Source organism: Motacilla alba, chromosome 20, assembly GCF_015832195.1.
Source record: "Motacilla alba alba isolate MOTALB_02 chromosome 20, Motacilla_alba_V1.0_pri, whole genome shotgun sequence".
NCBI classification, from domain to species: Eukaryota; Metazoa; Chordata; class Aves; order Passeriformes; family Motacillidae; genus Motacilla; species Motacilla alba.
Genome location: NC_052035.1, coordinates 14,566,527 through 14,587,342, shown reverse-complemented (window position 1 = coordinate 14,587,342; position 20,816 = coordinate 14,566,527). Strand labels below are relative to the sequence as shown.

At 52.8% G+C, this 20,816-nt stretch overlaps 2 protein-coding genes across 10 annotated transcripts in view; one reads left to right on the top strand and one right to left on the bottom strand.

The window, feature by feature from the left end:
* Positions 1 to 5,126, top strand: part of PTPN1 (protein tyrosine phosphatase non-receptor type 1) — a 30,427-nt gene extending 25,301 nt beyond the window's left edge. Inside the window, exons 5-9 of the mRNA XM_038158999.1 lie at positions 1,213 to 1,350; positions 2,223 to 2,432; positions 2,841 to 3,002; positions 3,619 to 3,854; positions 4,349 to 5,126. Coding sequence (XP_038014927.1) covers positions 1,213 to 1,350; positions 2,223 to 2,432; positions 2,841 to 3,002; positions 3,619 to 3,854; positions 4,349 to 4,553 — 951 coding nt within the window. The 3' untranslated portion in view covers positions 4,554 to 5,126. The remainder of the gene's footprint in view (positions 1 to 1,212; positions 1,351 to 2,222; positions 2,433 to 2,840; positions 3,003 to 3,618; positions 3,855 to 4,348) is intronic.
* A 3,231-nt stretch (positions 5,127 to 8,357) lies between these two features.
* RIPOR3 (RIPOR family member 3) overlaps positions 8,358 to 20,816 on the bottom strand; it is a 43,858-nt gene continuing 31,399 nt past the window's right edge. For all 9 annotated transcript variants that reach the window (XM_038158755.1, XM_038158756.1, XM_038158750.1 and 6 more), the window contains 11 exons: positions 16,650 to 16,779; positions 15,716 to 16,300; positions 14,565 to 14,701; positions 14,054 to 14,186; positions 13,505 to 13,613; positions 12,275 to 12,439; positions 11,974 to 12,132; positions 10,969 to 11,171; positions 10,470 to 10,553; positions 9,615 to 9,705; positions 8,358 to 8,865 (listed from right to left, as the gene is read on the bottom strand). In XM_038158755.1, coding sequence (XP_038014683.1) covers positions 8,768 to 8,865; positions 9,615 to 9,705; positions 10,470 to 10,553; positions 10,969 to 11,171; positions 11,974 to 12,132; positions 12,275 to 12,439; positions 13,505 to 13,613; positions 14,054 to 14,186; positions 14,565 to 14,701; positions 15,716 to 16,300; positions 16,650 to 16,779 — 1,894 coding nt within the window. In that variant the 3' untranslated portion in view covers positions 8,358 to 8,767. The remainder of the gene's footprint in view (positions 8,866 to 9,614; positions 9,706 to 10,469; positions 10,554 to 10,968; positions 11,172 to 11,973; positions 12,133 to 12,274; positions 12,440 to 13,504; positions 13,614 to 14,053; positions 14,187 to 14,564; positions 14,702 to 15,715; positions 16,301 to 16,649; positions 16,780 to 20,816) is intronic.

Genomic DNA, 20,816 nt, shown 5'->3' with positions numbered 1-20,816 from the left:
GTGAGCACAGATTGCACCTCTCAGGGCTCTGCTGTGGGAGGTGGCTTTGCAGCAGAGAGAGAAGCTCTGGGGCTCCAGGTTTCCATCACACACTGAGCTCTGGTCATGCAGTGGCCCCCAAGGCACACTGTCCCCTCCAGTGTCACTGTTGGACAGAATAAAGTATAATAACGTGTAAAGACATCTTGGAGAAGGGCAGTGAGTGTGTTGGGCACCCACCAGTGATAACTGGGTGGTACATGCTTTTGCATCATCAGAAAAACATCCCCAGTAATCAGGAAAATTCCTGGGCAATGAGCTGTGCTTTAATAAACTGCAGTCTGGATTTTTCAGTGTTTTGCTGGGTTTTGTACTACAAGTGAAATTTAATCTTCAAAAGAGATGCGGTAACCAAATTTTTCAATAGTTTCTTCCTTTCCAACCATTCCTGCTCCCTCTCTGCACTGCTCTAGTTTTGAACAAAACAAATGACTGTCATCCCTTAGGGCAGTGCTTACACTCCTCAGCAAACAGCAGTGGGAGACTTAGAGAGGAGCACGACAAAATATTGTCTGCAGACACATTTGAGGAGAAATTAGACACAAAGGCAATTGCTATAACTTTTACAAATCCAGAATAAAAGTGCAGAGAACTATGACTGCATTCTACACCCTGATAAACAAGAGGATGTATTTTCAAAATGCATTAGAATTAGTGTGAGCAAAACCACTCTCAGTCTGCCTATGAAGAAAATGCTGAAGGGATTTTCTGTTTATTAAAATGCTGTCTGAAATCATCATAGTCTTGAGCCTGCTGTTGCTTTAGCATCATTCTTCCACTTTTGGTTTGGCCACATTGTTTGCCCTTTAACAAGAGGCCTGAGCCATGTGCAGAGCCTCGGAGAGGGGAGGGTCAGGGGGTGATCCCCATCCCAGGGCAGAGGAGCAGCTCAGGGGCAGCAGGAAGGGCCAGATCTCCCAGGCACAGGATCCCACATTTCATTGTCAGGAGCTTGGGTGCAGACTTTCTTTTTCATGTTGCTGATGAGTATTTTAGTTCCAGGTTTTTCCTGCACACTTGAAAATGTGCTGCTTTCCCATTTGGTTGGCTCATTCAAGTCCCTGGCATGCAGCAGTCTCTGCAGAGCTCATCTCTCTGGGAAACCTTAATAAGAAAATTGCAATTCAGTCAGAAGTGGGTAATGACATTTATGTGTCTCCTGCTTGGTTTTAGGTAAAGTGTGCACAGTACTGGCCACAAAAGGAAGAGAAGGAAATGTTTTTTGAAGATACAAACTTGAAACTAACCTTGATATCTGAAGATATCAAATCCTACTACACAGTACGACAGCTGGAATTGGAAAACCTGACCGTGAGTACTGGGTCTCATCCAGTCCTTGTTCTCCTTGGGGTGAAATTCACCTCCTCACCAAGGGCTTGAAATTGGTGGTCATGAATTGTCCTGGATTTGATGATCCCGCATGAGATGTTGTGAAAATGAAGCTCTCGGGTATTTATGAGATGTTCCTGGAGACCCTCCAGGCAGTTTAACGCCTCAGCCATACCCAGAGTGACACAAGCTTTTGAACTGTACTGAAATAACTAAACTCAAAATAAGTAAATTTACTTACCCAATTCCCTTTGCTCCCAGTGGAGACCTTCACTACAAGAGACCATTACTTGTAATTAGTTTCTTGGCTGTGCAGCTATAAAAGCTCCCTCAGACTGGTGAAACTTTGTCCTTGGAATTTAGTCAGCTGTTCCCAGTCCTTCTGACTGGTGTACCCTGTCACTAGGACATTTTCATGAAAATCCTTTGCTAGGATTTTTTTCTCCTGAGAAGCTGAGGAGCCTCAGGAAAGAAATGTAACCAATAACTCCCTGCTGCTGTGGGATGCAACAGGTGCTTCCTTGATTGGTCCATACTAGTTATTTCTAATTAATGACCAATCAAAGATGCAGCTAGGTCGACTCTCTGGGAGTCACAAGATTTTGTTATTCATTCCTTTCTATTCCCTTCCAGCCTTCTGATGAATCCTTTCTCTCTGTTCTTTTAGTATAGTTTTAATATAGCATTTTTAATATAATATAATATAATATAATAAATCAGCTTTGGTAAATGGAGTCAAGATTCTCATCTCTCCCCTTGTCCTGGGACCCCTGCAAACCTCACATTTGGTGACCCCGAGTGAGTGGCACTCGCGTAACCCAAACGAAAAGAGTTCCCAACCCCTGTTTCTGCAGACGCAGGAAACTCGAGAGATTCTGCACTTTCACTACACCACCTGGCCCGACTTCGGGGTCCCCGAGTCGCCGGCGTCGTTCCTGAATTTCCTGTTCAAGGTGCGGGAGTCGGGCTCGCTGAGCCCCGGGCACGGCCCGGTGGTGGTGCACTGCAGCGCCGGCATCGGGAGGTCGGGCACCTTCTGCCTGGTGGACACCTGTCTGCTGCTGGTAAGGGCCACTGCCGCAGGGCCAGCTGCACAGGGCAGCCTTGGGGGGCTGCAAAGGAGCCGGGGCAGGGGCTGGGGGGTTCCTGTGATCTGCCATCGCTTCACCCCGCTGCTCCAGGAGTGCGTTCCGTGGTTCCTAAGTGGCCGTTTGGAGTCTGGCACGGGGAAGTCTCCAGTTTTCAGAGTGATTCACAAAGACAGGCTTTGCCCTCAGGGAAAGCAGCATGTATGAGGCTCAGTGTTTTCCCCTCAGTGTTTTTGGAGACCCGGTAATGAGCTGCCGATACCAGTTGTGTGTGAGTTTGTTCATTCTGTAGTGTGGAGGGTGGCACGAAGGCCCTACCACAAAATGAGTCACTGTAGTGAACCTCATCGGAGCTGAAAAGATGTTTCACGTTTTTATCCGCAGATGGACAAACGGAAAGATCCTTCTTCCGTGGACGTCAAGCAGGTTCTCCTGGAAATGAGGAAGTACAGGATGGGGCTCATCCAGACTGCAGACCAGCTCCGCTTCTCCTACTTAGCTGTTATTGAAGGGGCAAAATTCATCATGGGAGATGCTTCCGTGCAAGTGAGTGCTCCTGGCAGCTCCAGAGAACTGCAGCAAGTGGGTGGGAGGAACAGGGTGGAAAGAAGCTTCAGATTTGGTGCTTGCTTCAGCTTCAGCACATGTTTATATTAGGGGGTTTTTGGGTACAGGCTTTACAATCTGTCACGACCTAAAGTGCTGTGTTTTATTTATTTCCAAAAAGTACCTGTTTTGTAGCAGTGCCTCCTGTGCTTTCCTGCACAGTGACTGGGGTGGAGCTGCTGCATCAGCCTCCCCTGGAATTTCACACAGCACAAGTTTCTAATATGCCTGAAATTTAAGTGTCATGATTAAATTCATCAGAGTTTTTTATGGGAAGCAGAACTTTAGCAAAATAGATTTTATTTTTTGCTTCAGTTTTTTAGAAGCAGATTGGAATTTCTTGCTTTTATGGCCAATATGTTTTGTATGGTGGATGCAGTTTGGGCTTGGAGTTCTTGTGACTGGTTTTTATTTCTTTTTTTTCAATACAAATGAAGAGCTGCTGTAAGAGTTAATTAATAGGTAGAGTGTAAAGATTCTGCCATGGTAACATTTAAAGTTAAAGTTAGAGCAGCTTGAAAGAGAAAAGCTTAACAGGGTTTGTCCTTCCCTGAAGGAGCAGTGGAAAGAGCTCTCCAACGAAGACCTGGAGCCACCCCCTGAACACACCCCCCCACCTCCCAGGCCCCCGAAGAGAACCTCAGAGATGCACAACGGGAGGATGCACGAGCACCCCGAGCTCTTGGCCAAGCCCCAGGCAGTGGAGGAGGAGATCAGGAGCTCGCTCAGCAGCGCGGAGCAGGCGGCTCCGGACGGCAGGGCCCGCTCAGCTGCAGCCCCCAGCACAGACAGGTAAAGCTCCCACTGCCCTGACAGCTGGGCTCTGCACAGAGCCACAGGCTCGGGGTGACAGGGGAGGAGATGCTCAGTTCCACCTTGAGATGCTCTTTGGGGGTTAGGGCTGAGCAGCCACATTCCATCCCTTTCTGGCTTTCTGAGGTTAGAACTTTGGTGTTCCCCTGACCCGGCTGTGGGTGTGAGCTGGGTTTGTTCACTGCCTGCCTTGGAGCAGATTTGTGATAAGCAGAGAAAGCAGGTGGTGGTTAAATCTTATTCTTTAAAGGGCACAGAATCCTCCCAAGCTCTTCCTGAACCTCTGTTGAGCAGCCAGATGTGTCCTAACTAGAGACAGGCTGTGCTTTGGTGGTGCTGCAGCTCCTAGAGCTTTCCAGCTCTGTGCTGTTCCCTGCCCTTGGAGCACCTGCATGGCTCCTCCTCTCCCTGGCCAGTCCAGCATGGAATATTTGTTCCCACCCAGCCCTGAATGTCCCTCCCTCTGTCCTCAGCACTAGTCACGACACTGAAGCCCGGAGGAGACCTGTTGGGGAGACCCCGCGGCTCTCGCCCCGCAAGGAGGAGTCCGTGAAGGACAACTCGGAGGAGGAGGATGAGAACGTGGTGGCCACTTGGAAGCCCTTCCTAGTGAATATCTGCATGTTCACTTTCCTCACGGCAGGAGCTTATCTCTGCTACAGGGTGTGTTTCCACTGAGCAGCGGCCGGAGCCGCCGCGGGAGCGCCGCTCCCGGCTCGCGCCCGGCTCCTCGGAGCCCCTCGAGGCAGGGCAGCCTTGGCTCAGAGCAGGTAGATTTAGGGGGAAAGGCCAGAACTTTGGGTAGGGCTTAATGAGAGAATTGATGCACTAGGGTTTTATCCAGCCCTGTGGTCCCAAGAACATAATATTGTAATCTCAGGGCCTTGAAATATTCAGGAGTAAGCAGAGAAAATGCCAAATAGTCTGTTTTCCTATTTTGTTTTCCTTTTTTTTTTTTTTTAACTAAATAATAGAATTACAACACATTGTTGTTTTTAGCCTTTTTTAAAAAGCCAGTTCATTTTCTTTTGTTTCAGAAAAACTAGGCACAAGTGAAACTTGCTTGTACTCTCCAAGTGTTGTAACCAAATACATGACTTACATTGACAAGTTCCCAAAAAAAGAAAAAGAAACCCACATACCTGAAGAATGTAAACTTTTGGAAGGGGAGGTGTGTTTGTGGTTGGTTTTTGGTTTGTTTTTTGTCTTTTTTTAAAATTTGCTTCATCTTTAAAGACTGAGTTGTGGGCAGTGCCTGTGGTATTGGTATATTTAATCTTGGCATAACTGTTCTTAAAGAGCTGATTGTTTTACTTGTGTTGATAGAACCAGGCTTCTGCATTTGCTCAGGGTATCCCAACACGTCCAGCTCTTTGATTCTTTTTTTTATTTTTTTTTTCTTTACTAAGTGTATCTCCTCATTGACTTTTGTTGCACTCTACTTGCACATATGCCTCTTTACATTGCACCATCCTTTCTAAAGCTATTTTTACTTTTATATTCTGGGTTGGGAGAGGTCGAGGGGAGGGAGAGAAACAGGAAAGGGAAATTCAACCAAACCATGTCCACCAGCAGTGGGGCCGTGCCCGTGGCCCGTGGAAGGACCAGTCCTTAAACCTCAGCATTTGGAATGTAAATGCAGTTTCACTCTGCAGCTGCTCCCTCGGGCCCAGCGTGGCTCTGAGCAGGGGAACACTGGGGAGAGCCAGAGCAGGCCCTGCTGGGGCAGCTTCCCCTGGCCAGGAACAGGCCAGCAGGAGCCTGCAGGGCTCTGAACAGCCCCTTGGCTGCGATGGCAGTGCTGGTGTGCGCTGCTGTGCTGGAGGCAGAGATCCCAGTCCTGGCTCTGGCAGCCACGGCTCAGCCCCGTGGGCCCCCCAGCAGCCCGGGCTCAGGGGCTGAAGTGCTGCTGGGGAGGGTCGGGGTGTGTGGGGAGGACTGGCACTGGAAGGCAGCCAGTGCTGTTCCTCGGGGTGATACCAAATTGTTAATGGTTTCAACAATAACAGCAAAGATTTCTTTGCTTGTGTCGTGGTGCAGAGGACAGGAGCAAAGTCACTCCTGGGAGCTGGAGTGATTGCGCTGCCCCATGACAGCTGATCTGCAGCAGTGTTACTGGTTTGTTTTATTTCTAAAGTCTTTCTAGATCTATAGCACTTAACCACCCTCAGTGCAGCCCTCGCTGTGGAGGAGCCCAGGGAGCCCCTCCGCTCCGTATTTATTTTTGCCAAGCTGGCTGTAGGTGTAGCTCTTCCTTCAGTGGGTGAGTAGGTGAGGGGGTGGGTGGGGGTGGGAGTTACTTCTGTTCCGTGTTTTGTTAAGCTTGCATCAAGGGCTTTTCAAGAGTACAATAATAAATCCTCAGGTAGTACTGGGACTCAATCCTTTACCTGTGAGACTGTTGGTCAGACCAGTACTTGAAAGGAGGAATGCTGTAATCAGTCAATATTTAGTTGTATTATTGGAAACAGGAAAAATGAGTATAGACAAATGGTAATATATAATGGCTCATCTGTGTATTTAAGATACATTCTGTGATTGCTTTGTCCCCACTGGTCTCTGCAGCGTGGGCAGGACCTGCCCTGAGGCACCATTTGTAGCCCTTTGTATTAAAGTGCATGTGAAGTCCGCGGTGTCCCGATGAAACACCACCTGCTTGAAAGGTGACAGAACTTATATTCCTGCTTCCTGATGTGCCCAAATGATATTTGCATGACCTGATCCTTAGTGGCTGTGGTTCAGAGGGTGTTGCTGAGTCTCTCTGTTCAGCACTGACCGATTGGTGTTTATCAGAGCCCGTGTACTCGCCTAATCCTTGGCATGACTTCCCGTGGGATCCCGTGTGCTCCGTGTGCCCGGTGCTAGCATGTTCCTTTCAGCTGAGTGAGTGTAGTACAGACATTCCAGAGAGCTCAGGCAGCCCTTCCACACCTCCCCTGGCCCTGGGACACCTGGGGAAAGAAACAAACCCACCCCACCTCTGCCAAGCTGCCCGAGAGGGAACATTTTAAATCCTGGGTATGGCAGGAAAAGAAAGGATCCTTCCTTTGAATACAGAGTTATTCAACTGCAAACGATTCCACCCAGACCAAGTTCCTGCAGCTGACAGAGGAGCTTTGAGCATCCTCTGGGTGCCTGTTTCTTTCCTGTGTTCCTGGCCCAGCTGTGACCCTGTGTGGGCCGCAGTGACTGTGCCCAGAGCCCGGGGAGGCGTGGGCAGGGCTGGCAGTGCTGAGCTGTGCCCATTTTGTTTGCTGTCCTGTACTGTCTGTGGTAGTTGGGGGGTGTATATACCGTAGCACAGGGGGGTGTTGGGTAACCTGTTCTTGGAAATGGACAAACATCCATGTTAGACTCGTTAGAAAGTTAGTGAGCTGCTCTGCTATCTGCCTTAAGCAAATATTTACTCATCAGGTCTTTCTTTTTTACAGATTGCCATAGAATAAACTTTTATAAAAAAATGTAAAAACTCAACAAAAAAGCTGAATGTTTTGGTATAATACAGTTTCAGGTATCTTGTCTTTTGTGTAAGCCGCTGCTGGGCCTCCCAGGTTAGAGTACAACTGTACAGTTTTTCAATCTCCCATACAAGTTTTCAGTTCTCATTTTAGTTGTAACAATAAAACTCTTTTTTTAAAGAACTCACTTGAATGTGTTACTGCTTCTGGGCTGCATCCTTGGGCTCCTGCTTGACCCACGTGCCCATGAGGGCCTGGGGGTGGGTTTGTAGAGTAAAGGGGTTTAAATCTTGCTGTAAGAACTTCCTAGAGGCAGAGCTCCAGTAAAAGAGTAGAGCATCCCCATCCCTCCCTGGCACCTCCGTTTCCTTCTCTGTCTGTCACACTGAACAGTTAAAATTTAAGAAGTGCAGGAACTCAAGCTCCCTGGTTGGTTTCTGCAGGAGCTGCTGCTGAGCCTGTTTGCAGCTGCACATCCTGCTGTTTGAATCCCAGTACTTACCTTTGGGTTCTAGTTTTAGGGAAACCTCCAGCTGGAGGAGAGAGCTCAGCAAGGTGGAGCAGGACAGGGCAGAGCAGGGCCCTGGCCCTTGGGGGTTTAGTGCCTCTTTCCTGTCCCCAGGGCTGCAAGCACAGCAGTAGGAAACACTCCCAGGAACTTGTCTCAAATGCTTTATTAGAACTTTAGAAAACAGTATGAAATCCAACAAATAAATACCAAATAGAAAAGTTTTGTGTGTATATATATATATGTATAAAAATATGTACACAGCATCCCAACCCCCTTTCAAGTATTGCACCTGAAGCCAGGCTGCTCCCCATGGGCACCCTGCCAGCCAGGGCTGGGGGATGAGGAGGAGAACTCTTGTCTATGACTAAACCCAGAATTTAAAAAAACAAACCTGTCCCTCCCTCAGGCAGAGCTGCACATGGCAAAGCCCCTGCAGCTGAGCACTCACACCTCTCAGGGAGCTCCAGGCCCTGCTGGACCTGGCCTGAGCTGCAGCAATCAGAGTGACTGCAGATAAACGGCCCAAGCACAGGAAGCCACCAGGCAGAGGTGCTGGATTTGTTCTACTGCCAGGCAGTGATCATTTCGCTCCTTGGAGAATGCCAAATTAATCACTTCCTGGGAAAACAGATCATACTGGGCAGCTGACTGCTGAAGATGGAGATTTGAACTCCAGTTAAGACCTGGATCCCCATTCTGAGAGACCCCGGTTTTCATTTGTCCAGCACTTGGTATTTCATCATGTGCTGAGACAGAAAATGCATTCCAGGCTGCATCATGGAGATGACAAACTGTCCCCTTTGGAAATGAACCTGTGCTGGGCCAGGAGAGAGCAGAGGCAGGAGAGAACAGAAGGCAACCAGGCAAAACCAAACCCTCAGCGACCCGTGTGGTACAACGGGATCCAGCTCTCACATTCACTACTAAAACACTGTGATTTCAATCTCGGCCTCCTGAGCAGTTTCTCTCAGCTCACAGCAGATCCTGTCCATCTTCTCGAAGGCTTGTCGGCCCCGTTCCCCTGTGGAGAGAGAGAGCAGCCCCTGCTGAGGGCCAGGCAGAGCCCCCCAGGAGCCTGGCCCTCTGGGGACACGCCTGTCACAGCCTGCCTCGGAAGGAACGACTCAAGAGTGACAAACACATCCCTCAGGGAAGAGTTTTCCAAAACCTGCTGGAAGCCACCTTGGAAAATCAGGCCTCCTGCAGTGATTTCCACGAGAAACAGTTTGGGGCATCCCAGCTGCAAAGCCTGTCTCATGTGGGCCTGAGTGTTCTGTGGGACAGGACTAAGCCTGGCTCCAGGTGGGGTCTGGAAGAACAGAACAGGGACGTGTTTGTCTCCTGCATGGCCTGGCCTTGCTCTGGCAGCATTCCAGCTGCTGAGCCCCCAGGAAAAGCACAAATGCTGGGAACACTGACATTTTATCAGGTCCCCTCCACTGTCAATCACTTGTCGCTTGGATTCCAGTGAAGTTACAGGTAATGAACCAGCATAAAACTGTCAGACCTTATCTACGACCTTTTCAGAAGGTTCAGTGGTTCCTAAAGCACTTAATCCTTCAGGATCTCCTTGGTCTGGTTCTGTAAACTTCGTCAGGGGCCCTTAGCTGTTACGTGTGATGTAGAGTTTATCTTCGTGGTATGAAACAGCTGTTCATGAAGTATTTCCGTTGTCCTGGATGTGTTCAGGCTGAACTTGAGGCCCCTCCTGGTCCTGCACTATTTCACACCCCTCTTTCAGACCATTTTAAAGCTCTACAAAAGCCTTACCAAAGGACAGCGTGGTTTCCCTGGCTGCATTCCTGACTTCCTCCGTTTCAGACTGGCACAGGTGGGCAACCTGCTCAATGCTCTCCACAGCCTGTTGGAAAAAAGAAGAATTTGCCTAAGCAGCTTTTCAGCAGCTTGGTGGACATTTCTACAAAGCAAACACAGACACAAACTCCCATCTCCTGTCACATCCAGATTCCACCAGGACCTCTCTTCCCCAGCAGGCTGAGTTACAGTTACATTTCCTGATGCGATCTCACCTCTGTTACCTTCTCTCCTGTTTTAGGGCATCAGAAAGGGTAAAAGTTCCAGGGTACGGGTCACAGCTGTGGGACCATTGAACCAGTACCAGCCAACAAGGACCTTCACTGGAAGGGTTAATCCCGGCTGGTGCTTTGCAAATCGGCCCTGGTTTGCTGTTGTGTGAGTTTGCAGACATTGGTTCCCTGTTTGTGTGCAAACCTATCACAGCTCAGGGCTCTTGGGAAGGTTTAAATCTGTGCTGTTTCTTACAATAGCAACACAAACATCACTTCTGTTTTCTGACTTTAATCAGCTGTTATTTAAAATACCCCGATTTAACCCTGAGGTAAGGGTTTAGAGCTGACTGCTACAGAAACGTTGCTGGTTCATCCTCGTGCTGGATGTCCCCAGTCGGACACTGTCCTTCCCCACTGAGCATCTCAGGACATCCCACACCCCTGTGCTGTGCCTGGCAGGGCAGGCGTTCCCCGGTGCCCGAGCTCCCTCTCCTCTGCCCTGGGCACGGTGGCAGCCAGGGCTGGGCAGCTCCCGGGGGCTGCAGTGACCCGTCCCCGCTGAGCCCAGCCGGGCTCGGGCAGAGCCAGCGCTCACCCGGAGGTTCTTCAGAGCCAGACACGCGGCCTGCTGCAGCCTGGTGTCACAGCCGGATAAAACATCCGTGTAAAACAGCACGGCCTGCAGCAAAACACAGCAAGACACAACAGTGCGTTCAACACCCAGCCCAAGCGACAGCAGCGGGGTGACCCCCGGGGGACGAACCAAGGTGGAGAGCACTGCAGCACCGCTGCCTTGGGGGCTCGTTCCCGGCGAGAACACGGCCAGGAAAGTGGTGCTGGCCCCGGGCAAGCCCCCGCTGTACCCCCACATTCCCCGCTGTACCCCTACATTCCCCGCTGTGCCCCCACATTCACCGCTGTGCCCCCCCACATTCCCCGCTGTGGCCCCCCATATTCCCCCGCTGTGGCCCCCCATATTCCCCCGCTGTGGCCCCCCATATTCCCCCGCTGTGGCCCCCCATATTCCCCCGCTGTGGCCCCCCGTTCCCCGCGGTGTCCCCCCCCCACATTCCCCTCTGTGTCCCCGCTCTCACCCGGGCCCGGAGGCTGCCGCTGCCGCCGGCCCGGGCCAGGCAGGCGGTGGCCGCTTTGCCCACGCGGTGGTTCTCGTCCAGCTGCAGCAGCCCCAGCAGCCGCAGCGTCCGCGGCAGCGGCTGCAGCCGGCTCAGCTTCTTCCCCTTCAGCCTCTTGAGCGTCTTCAGCCGGCCGGGGCACTGCAGCTCCTCGATCAGCATCACTGCCGGGGGAGAGCGGCCGCACGCACTGAGGAAACGCCTCCGACAGGGGCACAAAGCCCGGCCGGCCCCGGGGCACGCACAAAGCCCGGCCGGCCCCGGGGCACGCACAAAGCCCGGCCGGCCCCGGGGCACGCACAAAGCCCGGCCGGGGACAGCCCGAGCGGGCAGGAGGCAGCGCAGGACAGCCCTCTGCCCATCCCGTCCCCTCCCCTGCCGCTGGCACTGTCCCGTGGCCGGGCTGGGACAGCAGAGCGATGCTCAGGCTCTCAGCCCCCTCCACTCGAGTCCTCTGCAGCAGCACAAGCCTGAAGATGCAGCCAAGCCCGGGACTATTTTTAAATAATTCTTTTCTGAGAAAGTTTTGGAGTACTTTCACGTGTTGGACAAGACTCCAGTGAGGCACTGGCTACCTCAGGCTACAAAATGCAGGTCAGTAATCCCTGCAGTTTTATTGTTCTTTTCTGTGTCTGAGTCCAGCTACAGCAGGGAACCCAAGGCACAGACTGCACTCAGGCCTTGGAGCCAGCTGGAGGCTGCTCCTGACTCTGTGTCTGCCTTAGCTTTGGAAGATCCCAGACCCTATTTTCAGGGCACTTAAGATAAGCCCATCCTTCACACGGGGTTTGTTTGCCCATGCCCTGATATGGGAGTCAAGCACGCTTTTCCTGTTCTGATTAAAACTACACGGTCACAAGGGGAATAGAAATGGAAACAAGTTCAGTGCAAGGGCTGGGCTGCTCCTGCTCTGGAGCGGGAGCCTGGAGGGCGCTGCCTGCAGGAGGAGCCCGGCTCTGCCTTTACCTTCCTTGGCCAGCTTCGCCAGGTGTTTCTCCAGGCTGCCAATGCGGTGCCTCTCCAGGTACCGATAAAACTGGAACAGAGTAACCGGCTCCGTTTGGAAATGGGAGGAGGGGAGCAGCCCTTCACAGGTGAGGATCTGCTCCAGCAGCCTCTGCAGCACTGCAGGGAGCAGACAGACACAGAACAGCGGGCTGGTTACTTGCTGAAAGCAAGCCAGAGGGTTGGGGTTTTCTAAATGCACAAGGAGCATTTTCAGCACTGCTCTGAAATGAAGGCAGCGGGGCCTGGTGCCCTCGGGTACCTGTCTCCAGGTGGCTGGGGTACTTCTCCTTCACTTTGAGCATCATGGTGTACTTCAGAGCATGACGGAACCTTTCTGCTGAGGTCACCAAGATGCTGCTGCCAGGCTCTGCAAGATCACTCCAGATTTTCAGATATTGCTTCTTCTTTTTAGTCTTCTGAATAACTGAAACCCAACATTTTAAAAAGTCAGCGAGCTCCAGCAGCTTTGGGATTTTACATGAGAAATTAGGCAGCAGATGGCCTATCTGCACATGGGGCAGCACTAACTTGTATTTGCCTTAGAGATGGTTTTGTTAAAAATTAGACATTTGCTGCCCAAATGTTCACAGCTGCAAGCACTGAGCTCCTGAACTGCCATCAGCAGCTCTTCTGTCTCTTGTTGTTCCCTTTATCTCTGAGTCAGCTCCAGCACACTGGGAGTTCAAGGGGCTGCCCTTCTGTCAGCCAGGGAGGTGCTGCTCCGAGGGCTTTTGGGATGCTGCCTCTGTTCCCGACCTCAGGGCTCTCTCAGACTCTTCCCAAGAGCACGTGCAGCTCTTCAGGAACCCTGTGGCTCCTCATTTGGGCCCTCCATCCCCCCTTTGCCTCCAGACACGGAGCCTGTCAGACTCCCACACTTCCCCTGTCACTCTGCACCAGCCCCTCTGCAGCCCTGCTCCAGGGAACAGTTTATTCTCACATCCTCCGGGATAAAATCTGGCAGCAAATGCTTCCAACTGAAATTTGCATTCTTGCTGCTGTATTTACCAAGATGAGAACAAAGCCTTCCCAGCCTCTCATTGTGCTTTATCATTTTGTCATGTCCCACAGCCAATGGAAGAATTTAGTAGTGGGAAGGCCTGAGATAAAATTCTGTGCCCACCAAACTGTTCTGGCAAGTGGGCACAGAATTTGGGCTGTTTGCTTACCAAGGAAAAGCACAGATGTAAAAGAGAGTTTTATTAAGGCTGCTCTGCTGCTCTTTGACTGCAAACTCCATCTAACAACATCCCTGTTTAAAACATACCAGCTCAGCTACTCTGAGACCAACTTCTCCAAATGTTTTCCTTCTGTGCAGAAGAAAAAATGAACCAAAGAATGAACCCTGGTTTAATGACGAGCTGGTTTAATGATGGCAATGTTTGCAAGGAATTGAGAATGAAAGCCCTGGGTCTGGGGAGGCTGAGCAGGCACCTCAGGGGTGCAGCTCTCCCATCTCTGCATGCCTTGGGGTAAGGCAGGCACTCACTTTTCTCCACAGACAGATCCAGGACATCCCCCAGGACTCGCGTCTGCTCTGACACTTCTTCCAGAATGCTCTCCTGGACCACCTGGGCTACGTTTGGTGTCCTCAGTTTCTGAAAGGCAACAGACATAACTCAGGAGCTGAAACAAGGGCAGGATCAAGCTCCGGATAAACGAGGATTTATTTCTCAGAACACAACTGGTAAGACAAGTGAGAAACCCCCAGCTGCTCTCAGAAGGCCCCTGCCCAGACACCTGCTCCCTGTTGTAGCAGAGCTTCATTCACTAAACACGGCCCAAGCCAAGCCTGTGTGTTTGCAGCCTGCTTTGGGCACAGAGCCACTGCTCAGAGCTTCAGCAGAACCCAGAGGCTGACAAGAGGCAGCAGAGGTTTGCACGGCACGTTCTGTGTGGACACACGTGTTCACTGCATGAATGCACCCAATTCCATTCTGAGTCTCTCCTGCTCTCAAACAAACAAACCATCAAATTCTCCTGTAACCGGAATCAGCAGTGGCAGGCAGTGCCCTGGAGACCCCAGGCTGCTCTGTACCTGCAGGAGGCCTTTGCACAGCCTCAGGTGTGTTAGCAGCAGCACGTCCAGGTTCTCATCCCCAGTAGTTACATCCCGGGCTTCTGGTCTCGTGTCACAGCTCGGGGACTGGAGCGCGTTGTCGTTGTACGTGCTGGGAGATGAGGGGAAAAGAGAGTCACAAGTCTCATCACTAAACAGAATTGAAATGGGGTCTCAACAGGAGCTGTGAAAGAAACCAGGCGGCACTGACCAGAAACCAGCATTTTCTTCAACTATTTCAATTCATAACCCTCTATTTTATTTTTATTTATATTATTTCTATTTATATTATTTCTATTTATATTATTTCTATTTATATTATTTCTATTTATATTATTTCTATTTATATTATTTCTATTTATATTATTTCTATCCCTCTGCAAAACCATGGGCAGGCACTTCTGTGCTGGATTTGACACCACAGCTGTTTCCAGCCCAGCGAGGCTGGTGTGGGACCCTTTGCTGTCCCACGAGGTGCAGCAGCACGTACCTGACGCTGCCTGTCCTTACGCTCCCGAACAAGGAGAGCTCGTCAGCACTGCAGTCATTGTTCAGGAAATCAAAACTCTCCAGCACTGTCTCCACCATCAGACTCTCCATAGAGGAATGTTTGTGAAGTGTCTTCAGCTGCGGATGAAATGGAAGCAGAAATACTGTTATTTTAGTTGGCCAGCCTTTTTGCAGATGTTCTTTGCTGGTTTTGAAATCATTCCTGATAATAAATCACTTTGCTTTTCTGATTTCATTCTTAACACATCAGGGAAGTCTGCTCTTGCTGCAGCTCTCTGACCCCAAAATAATGTTCCTGGTTAAATTCAAAACATGCTTCAATATTTTAATCTCTGTGAATTCTTTATCCTTTATCTCCACGCCTGCCAAGGCTGGTGAGAGCTGATGTTCTCTGCACCCTCTGTGACTAACAGAGTTTTCACTCATTGCCTGTTTCTGAGCTCAGAGCAGCAGCCCGGGGGGCTGTTACACCCCAGCACAGCACCCAGGGTTTCACACAGTACCGAACCTCATGGAGCCAGCGCCTTTATCCCCCTTGGAAGGGCTGCTCGGGGGGGCTCGGTTTGGGTTTTCAGGGCTGTTTCTCCAGGGGTTTCACTGCAGCAGGAGGCCGGGGCAGTGGTGCTATCACCAGCTCTGGCTGCAGCCTGGATCCCCTCTCCCTCCCTGCAGCCCAGCCGCTGCTGCTCCTCTCCAGGAGCTTTCCTGCAGGGGCAGGAGCAGCGGCAGCGACTGGCCTTGGTTCAGCTGCGGCATCACCGCGAGCCCGAACACACCCAAAGGCTCGGAGCCAGCCCGGGCACCGACACCGGGCACCCGACACCGGGCACCCGACACCGGGCACCCGACACCGGGCTCTGCTCAGCCCGGAGCTGCCACCGGGGCTGCTTTTGCTCCGCCGGTGCCTCCCCAGCGGGGCTGCCTTTGCCCCACCGGTCCGTCCCGGTTCCCCCGCCCCGGTCCCTCCTTTGCCCCGCCGGTTCCCCGCCGCCGCTCGGTGCCGGCTCCGCAGCCCCGGGGCCGCCGCCCGGTCCCGCCCGACCTCTGGCGGCCAAAACTCCCCGCTGGGGCCGCGGCAGCGCCGCGGAGCGCCCCGAGCCCGGCGGGGCTCCCAGAGCATCACCGGCCCACCTTGAGCCTGTCCCGCAGCGCCGAAAGCTGGCCCTGCAGCCTCCGCAGCGGCGCTCGGCCCTCCTCCCGCGACTGCAGCAAAGCCAGCAGCTCCTGCAGGGTCCTGTCCATGCACTGCCCGCGCCCGTCCGCCCGCAGGTCGCTCGCGGCGTTCCAGCTCTCCTGGCTGAGGTTTTCCTGCTCTGCCAGGCGGCGGCTCCGGGCCGGGCCCGAGGGGTCTCTCCTGCCCTTGTGCCGGGGGGGAAAACCGGGGGGGCTCCTTGGGAACCCATCCCCACACGGGGTCTTCTTCAGGATGTCCAGAGTGCTGTGGTCCGGGAGGCGATGCTGCGGCTCTTCTGCTCCGGTCTCTTGAATAATCACCGGCGGCAGCGCCCCGTGGTCCAGGGCCGGGGTTGTGCTTCTGGATTCTGCCCCTTTCTGATCCTCGGAGCTGAACGAGTCTCCCTCGCTCGTCTCCGCGGGGTTCTGGGGCTTGTTCCTCGCAGGGACATCGAAATCACAGGCAGCCAGGTAGCTCAGGATGCTGGGAGGCCGGACTTCCTCCCCTCCATCCCCCGGGCTCTGCCTCTGCTGCAAAACAGACTGCCAAGGGATCCCGGGTGAGCCCGGAGACGCTGCAGAGCCCGGGGTCCCACCTGGGAGAGGGGACCCTGCTTCCCCAGCACAGACCACTGCAGCAGACACCCCCACCCCTGCCGCCCCAGCTGCCCAGCAGAGTCTTGCTGAGGGCCTTTAAAAATGTTTTACAAAATCTAAAACAGAACTCCAAATAGTAGGGGTTAAAAGAACAATTTAACAAAGCCCCAAAATGAACTGCGCAGGTGCCAGAGTGCCGTTTTCACATCTCTGTGTGCTCCTGGACAGCCTGATCCAGCCCGAAAGCCAAGCCCCAGGGCTGTGCTTTGCCTTCTGCCCTCCCCCAGGTACTCACCAGGTAATACCTCTCTCTGAAGCTGGGGGTGTTTGGGGGGGTCCAGTTGTACAAGGAGCTCTTCCTGCTCCCCACAGAAAACTTGGCAGTGCTTCCAGGCGACAGGAACAGGGTCTCTGTGTCAAAGGGGCTGCAGCAGAACACAGAGGCCCAAGTGTCAGCGGGAGCAAGCGCAGAGGTGCCGGTAGGATTTGAACGTTTAGTCAGCAGCACACAGAATAAAACGAAACAGAAACTGCTCCTCTAGCCAGAATCTCGGATTGCTCCAGCAGAGAAGGACACAGGCAAAAAGGCTGCGGTTTGTACACTGATTTCTCAACACCCTTTGGACAGAAACCTGTGCCAGAGGCTTTGGAAGAGGAGCCCAGCGGGCCCAAGGGCAGGAGAGCTCTGCCCTCCCGACACCAGGGCTGGGCAGTGACAGCCACAAAACCACAGAGGAAGGAAATACACACAACAAAGGAGAACTGCCAGCTTCCCTCCTGCAGAGCACACACCACCTGGAAAAACCAAGAGAAGCCCTCATTATCCTCCAGCTACTAACAAGCAATTCCCTGGGCTGGCAGAGGAAGGCTGTGCAGCGCTGCTTGGCAGGGTCTGCGGCTCGTGCAGGCAGGATGAGCCAGCTGCAGCCCCAGAGGAATGTGCCTGTGGTCTGCAGCGTTTGTCAAGGGCTGCTCCAAGGACTTCCTGATCACCTACTCCACCTCAGCCACTGGTTCCTCAACCCCTTTGCAAAGCAGCCTAAGGAAACCTGCACGAATGAAACCCTGGGATGCAGCTCAGCTAAAAAGGAGGCAGAAAACACATTTCAAGTTCAGTGAAGCAAGTTTGGTTTTTATATGTGTTACTTTTTGTTGCCTACTGAGGTGCGTTGGGGCACCAAAAGGAAGCCTGTCTTCCCACTTGAGTACTGGCACTTTGAAAGCAGTGAAGGGTTTGCAACAAATCTGCAGCCTCAGGGACTGAGTACAACAACCAAAGAGCAGGATAAAATCAGCTGAATGCAGCTGAACCTTGCAGGAGATGCAAGTGACAACGAGGACTCATCACCTGCAGGGAAATGAACTTCTGCTCTCTGGCAAAAGGTGAAAAGCAGAGTCCCAGCCCCCTCTGGCTCCTTGGGGACAGTCCTGCAGAGCATCCTGCAGGGCAGCACTCTGCTCCCCTGAGCTCACAGAATGCCTGGGGCTCCCCAGGGTGGGTTAACTGGCTGAGCCAGGCAGTGGCACCCAGCTGGGCTCCATCAGTTCCTGGGAGCAGGGAACAGCCATCTGCACTGGCTCACGGGCAGAAATAAATCGGGTTTCTGACAGCAAGAGCCTTTCAGCCAAAGCCTGCTGTGTTTGCTAATGGAAGCAAATTACTCCTACCCATGGCATTCTTAACAAAAGTCACAGGGATCCATTCCTCAGATTTTTCATTTTCAGCTTTCAATACTGCGATGCAGTAATGCAAAATGACACTTCTAGGAGAGGAACCAGAACAAACAAAATCTGCTTTGCCCCTCTGACAATTCCTAAAAGCAGCAGCTCCTGGTCCTGCAGGAGTGACTGAGAGCAGAGCAGAGGGGGCAGCAGGCATGGACTCTGCTCTGGAGCTTCTGTCATCCCTGAGCTCCCTGGGCACAGCCCATCACTCCCTCCACACTGCCCCAGCAAACAAAGCCTCACACTGGGACAGCTCCACGGACCCAGCTCTGGCAGCCCTGTGACACAGCGCAGCCCAGCAGGGATGCTCCAGGGACAGAGCAGCAGGCAGGGCAGAGGGAGCAGGCTTTCCCCAGCTGAGGCAGCCCGTGGCTGGGAGCTGCCACGCAGCAGACTGTGCAAGCAGACTATTGTCTTTAACTGTCACTGGCTTTTCCTCAGTTTGTTTAGTCACTTCCTGAAACCATTGACATAAAACCTCTGCATAGGTAAAAACTCTGCAGGAATGTCGTTGTTTAACCTTAAATTGTGGAGCAAGTACTTTAAGGGGGGTGGGGGGTGGCTGTGGCTGAACTGAGAGAAATAGTGGCTCCACATTTCCTGTCCACATTTCCCAGCCAACATCCACATGCCTGCACAGGATTATCCAGCAACAGCTTTTCACGACTGAAAAACTCTACTAAAAAAAAATCTAAAGTGACCCACAAGTCTGATCATTGCTGTCCCTGCTCTGTGCCCCAGTCACTCCCCTCCTGTCCAGCCACGCCGTGGATTCAATGCCCCCAGAGCAGAAGTGTGGATAGAATTCCCTGTCTGAATGCCACAGCTCAGCCTGTGAACCAGCCTTACATGAACATCCCCAAAAAAGCCATTTCTAGTCAAGCGGGCTGGGCTCACTGTTAATAATGAGGTTTTTCTTTCCCCCATTAAGCCCTGGGGAAAACGCCCCTGGAATCCAGCAGGGAGGTGGCTGGTGGGGCTCCCCCACCCTGCCCAGCCCAACAAGAACCACTCTCCAGGCTCCCCAGCTCGGCTCAGCTCAGCCGAGAGCAGGGATGCACCAAGGGTCACTGCCAGAGGGTCCTGCAGGAGGAACTGCCTCTCCAGCCAGTCTGCAGCTGTAAGAGCCACACTGGCAGCAGGCATGCATCCCAAAATCCAAGCCACACCTTCCTTTTTCGCCCTCCCTTCAGGTTCTGTCCCCTTGCTCCGGGAGCCCTGGCGGGCTCAAAGCAGAGTGGCCGTGCTTGGACGGTGCCCCTGGCTCCCAGCACAGGGCACCACCAGAGCTCTGAAAGGGGAATACAGCTCTCTTTATCCTGCATGTGAGACACACAACTCAGACTGCTGTTTAGGTTGGCAAAAAAACCCAAAGCCTTTTGCCAAACTGGCCAACAAAGCCGTCCTGCGACGGCCCGAGCTCATTCACACTCCTCATGGCACAATCTATAAAGGAGTGAAGGCACTTTTGTTTGAGCCCAGAAGACCAGAGGCCTATTTAAAGAAAATGTACATTTAGAGGCAGAAGAGAGATCTACATTTGGACTGCTCACAAAGCAGGTCTAGACTGAAAAATTGCCTCTCAGGGAACTTCGGGTAAATCAGATGGATTTGTTTAGTTATTCTTAAATCAGAGGGAAAAGCAGCTGTTAGTATGAGTGCTCTATCTCTGAAAACAGAAACACCCTGAGTTATCACCACGCAGCTCCTCTCTTCTGTAAACAGCCCCAGCAAACAGGCTGTCAGGCTCTGCACAGAGGAGGGACCCCAGCACACCCCACAAACTTCACCACAGCAGACACACAGAGCTGGGGCTCTCAGGAGATTCCAGGGGGATTCACCCCCGAGGACAATGAGCCACCAGCAGCCTCTCCCAGCCCAGAGCTGCTCCTCCAGGGCTGTGGGAGGCTGTCCTGAATCCCAGGGACTGCTCCTGCCAGCCCAGAGCTGCTCCTCCAGGGCTGTGGGAGGCTATCCTGAATCCCAGGGACTGCTCCTGCCAGCCCAGAGCTGCTCTCTGAGCCGGAGGCTGCAGGCAGGGAGTGCCACTGGGATGGGAGCTCTCTGCCCCAGGGCACTGTGCTGAGAGGTTCAGGTGAGGAGGAGCTGAGCTGGGAAAGGAGGGGGCTCTCCTCATGGGGCTCCTCTGTAAGAACAGCCTGGTGACTGATTCTGGAGCTGCTGCCAGCGAGGACAGCAAGGGAGCAGCTCCAGAGAGTGAATGAAGGGCTCTGCCTGCCAGTGCCACTGCTGGGGGTCACAGGGAGACAGCAGAAGGGATTCCTTCCAGACTGTAAACTCCACATACCGTGGCCACTGCCACATCTCGGGAGGAAAAAGCATCATAAACAGGGGCAGGCAGAACTCTGCCAAGGCGAGTTTATTTCTTATGGACTTCAAGCAATTTAGGCTTGGCAATGATTTTCAGGGGCTGTGGCTGGGACACACTTCCAGCCCAGCTGCAGGTACAAGCGTCAGGAGCCACAGCACAAGGGACACCCAGAGAATGGCACTGGATCAGAAAGGCCTTTCCTTCCCCAGCCACGGAACCAGAGCTGTTCCTGATGCTCCTGCTGACAGCCTGCACAGCCACGGGGCCCTTCAGGGAGCTCCTGGCACCCAGGGGTGCTCAGGGGGCTCTGGGCTGGGCAGGGCTGGGAGAGCCCAGGGACCAGGGCACAGTGCCCCTGGCACCTCTGAGGGGCTGCTGGGACCCCGGGCAAGGGCAAATGCACAC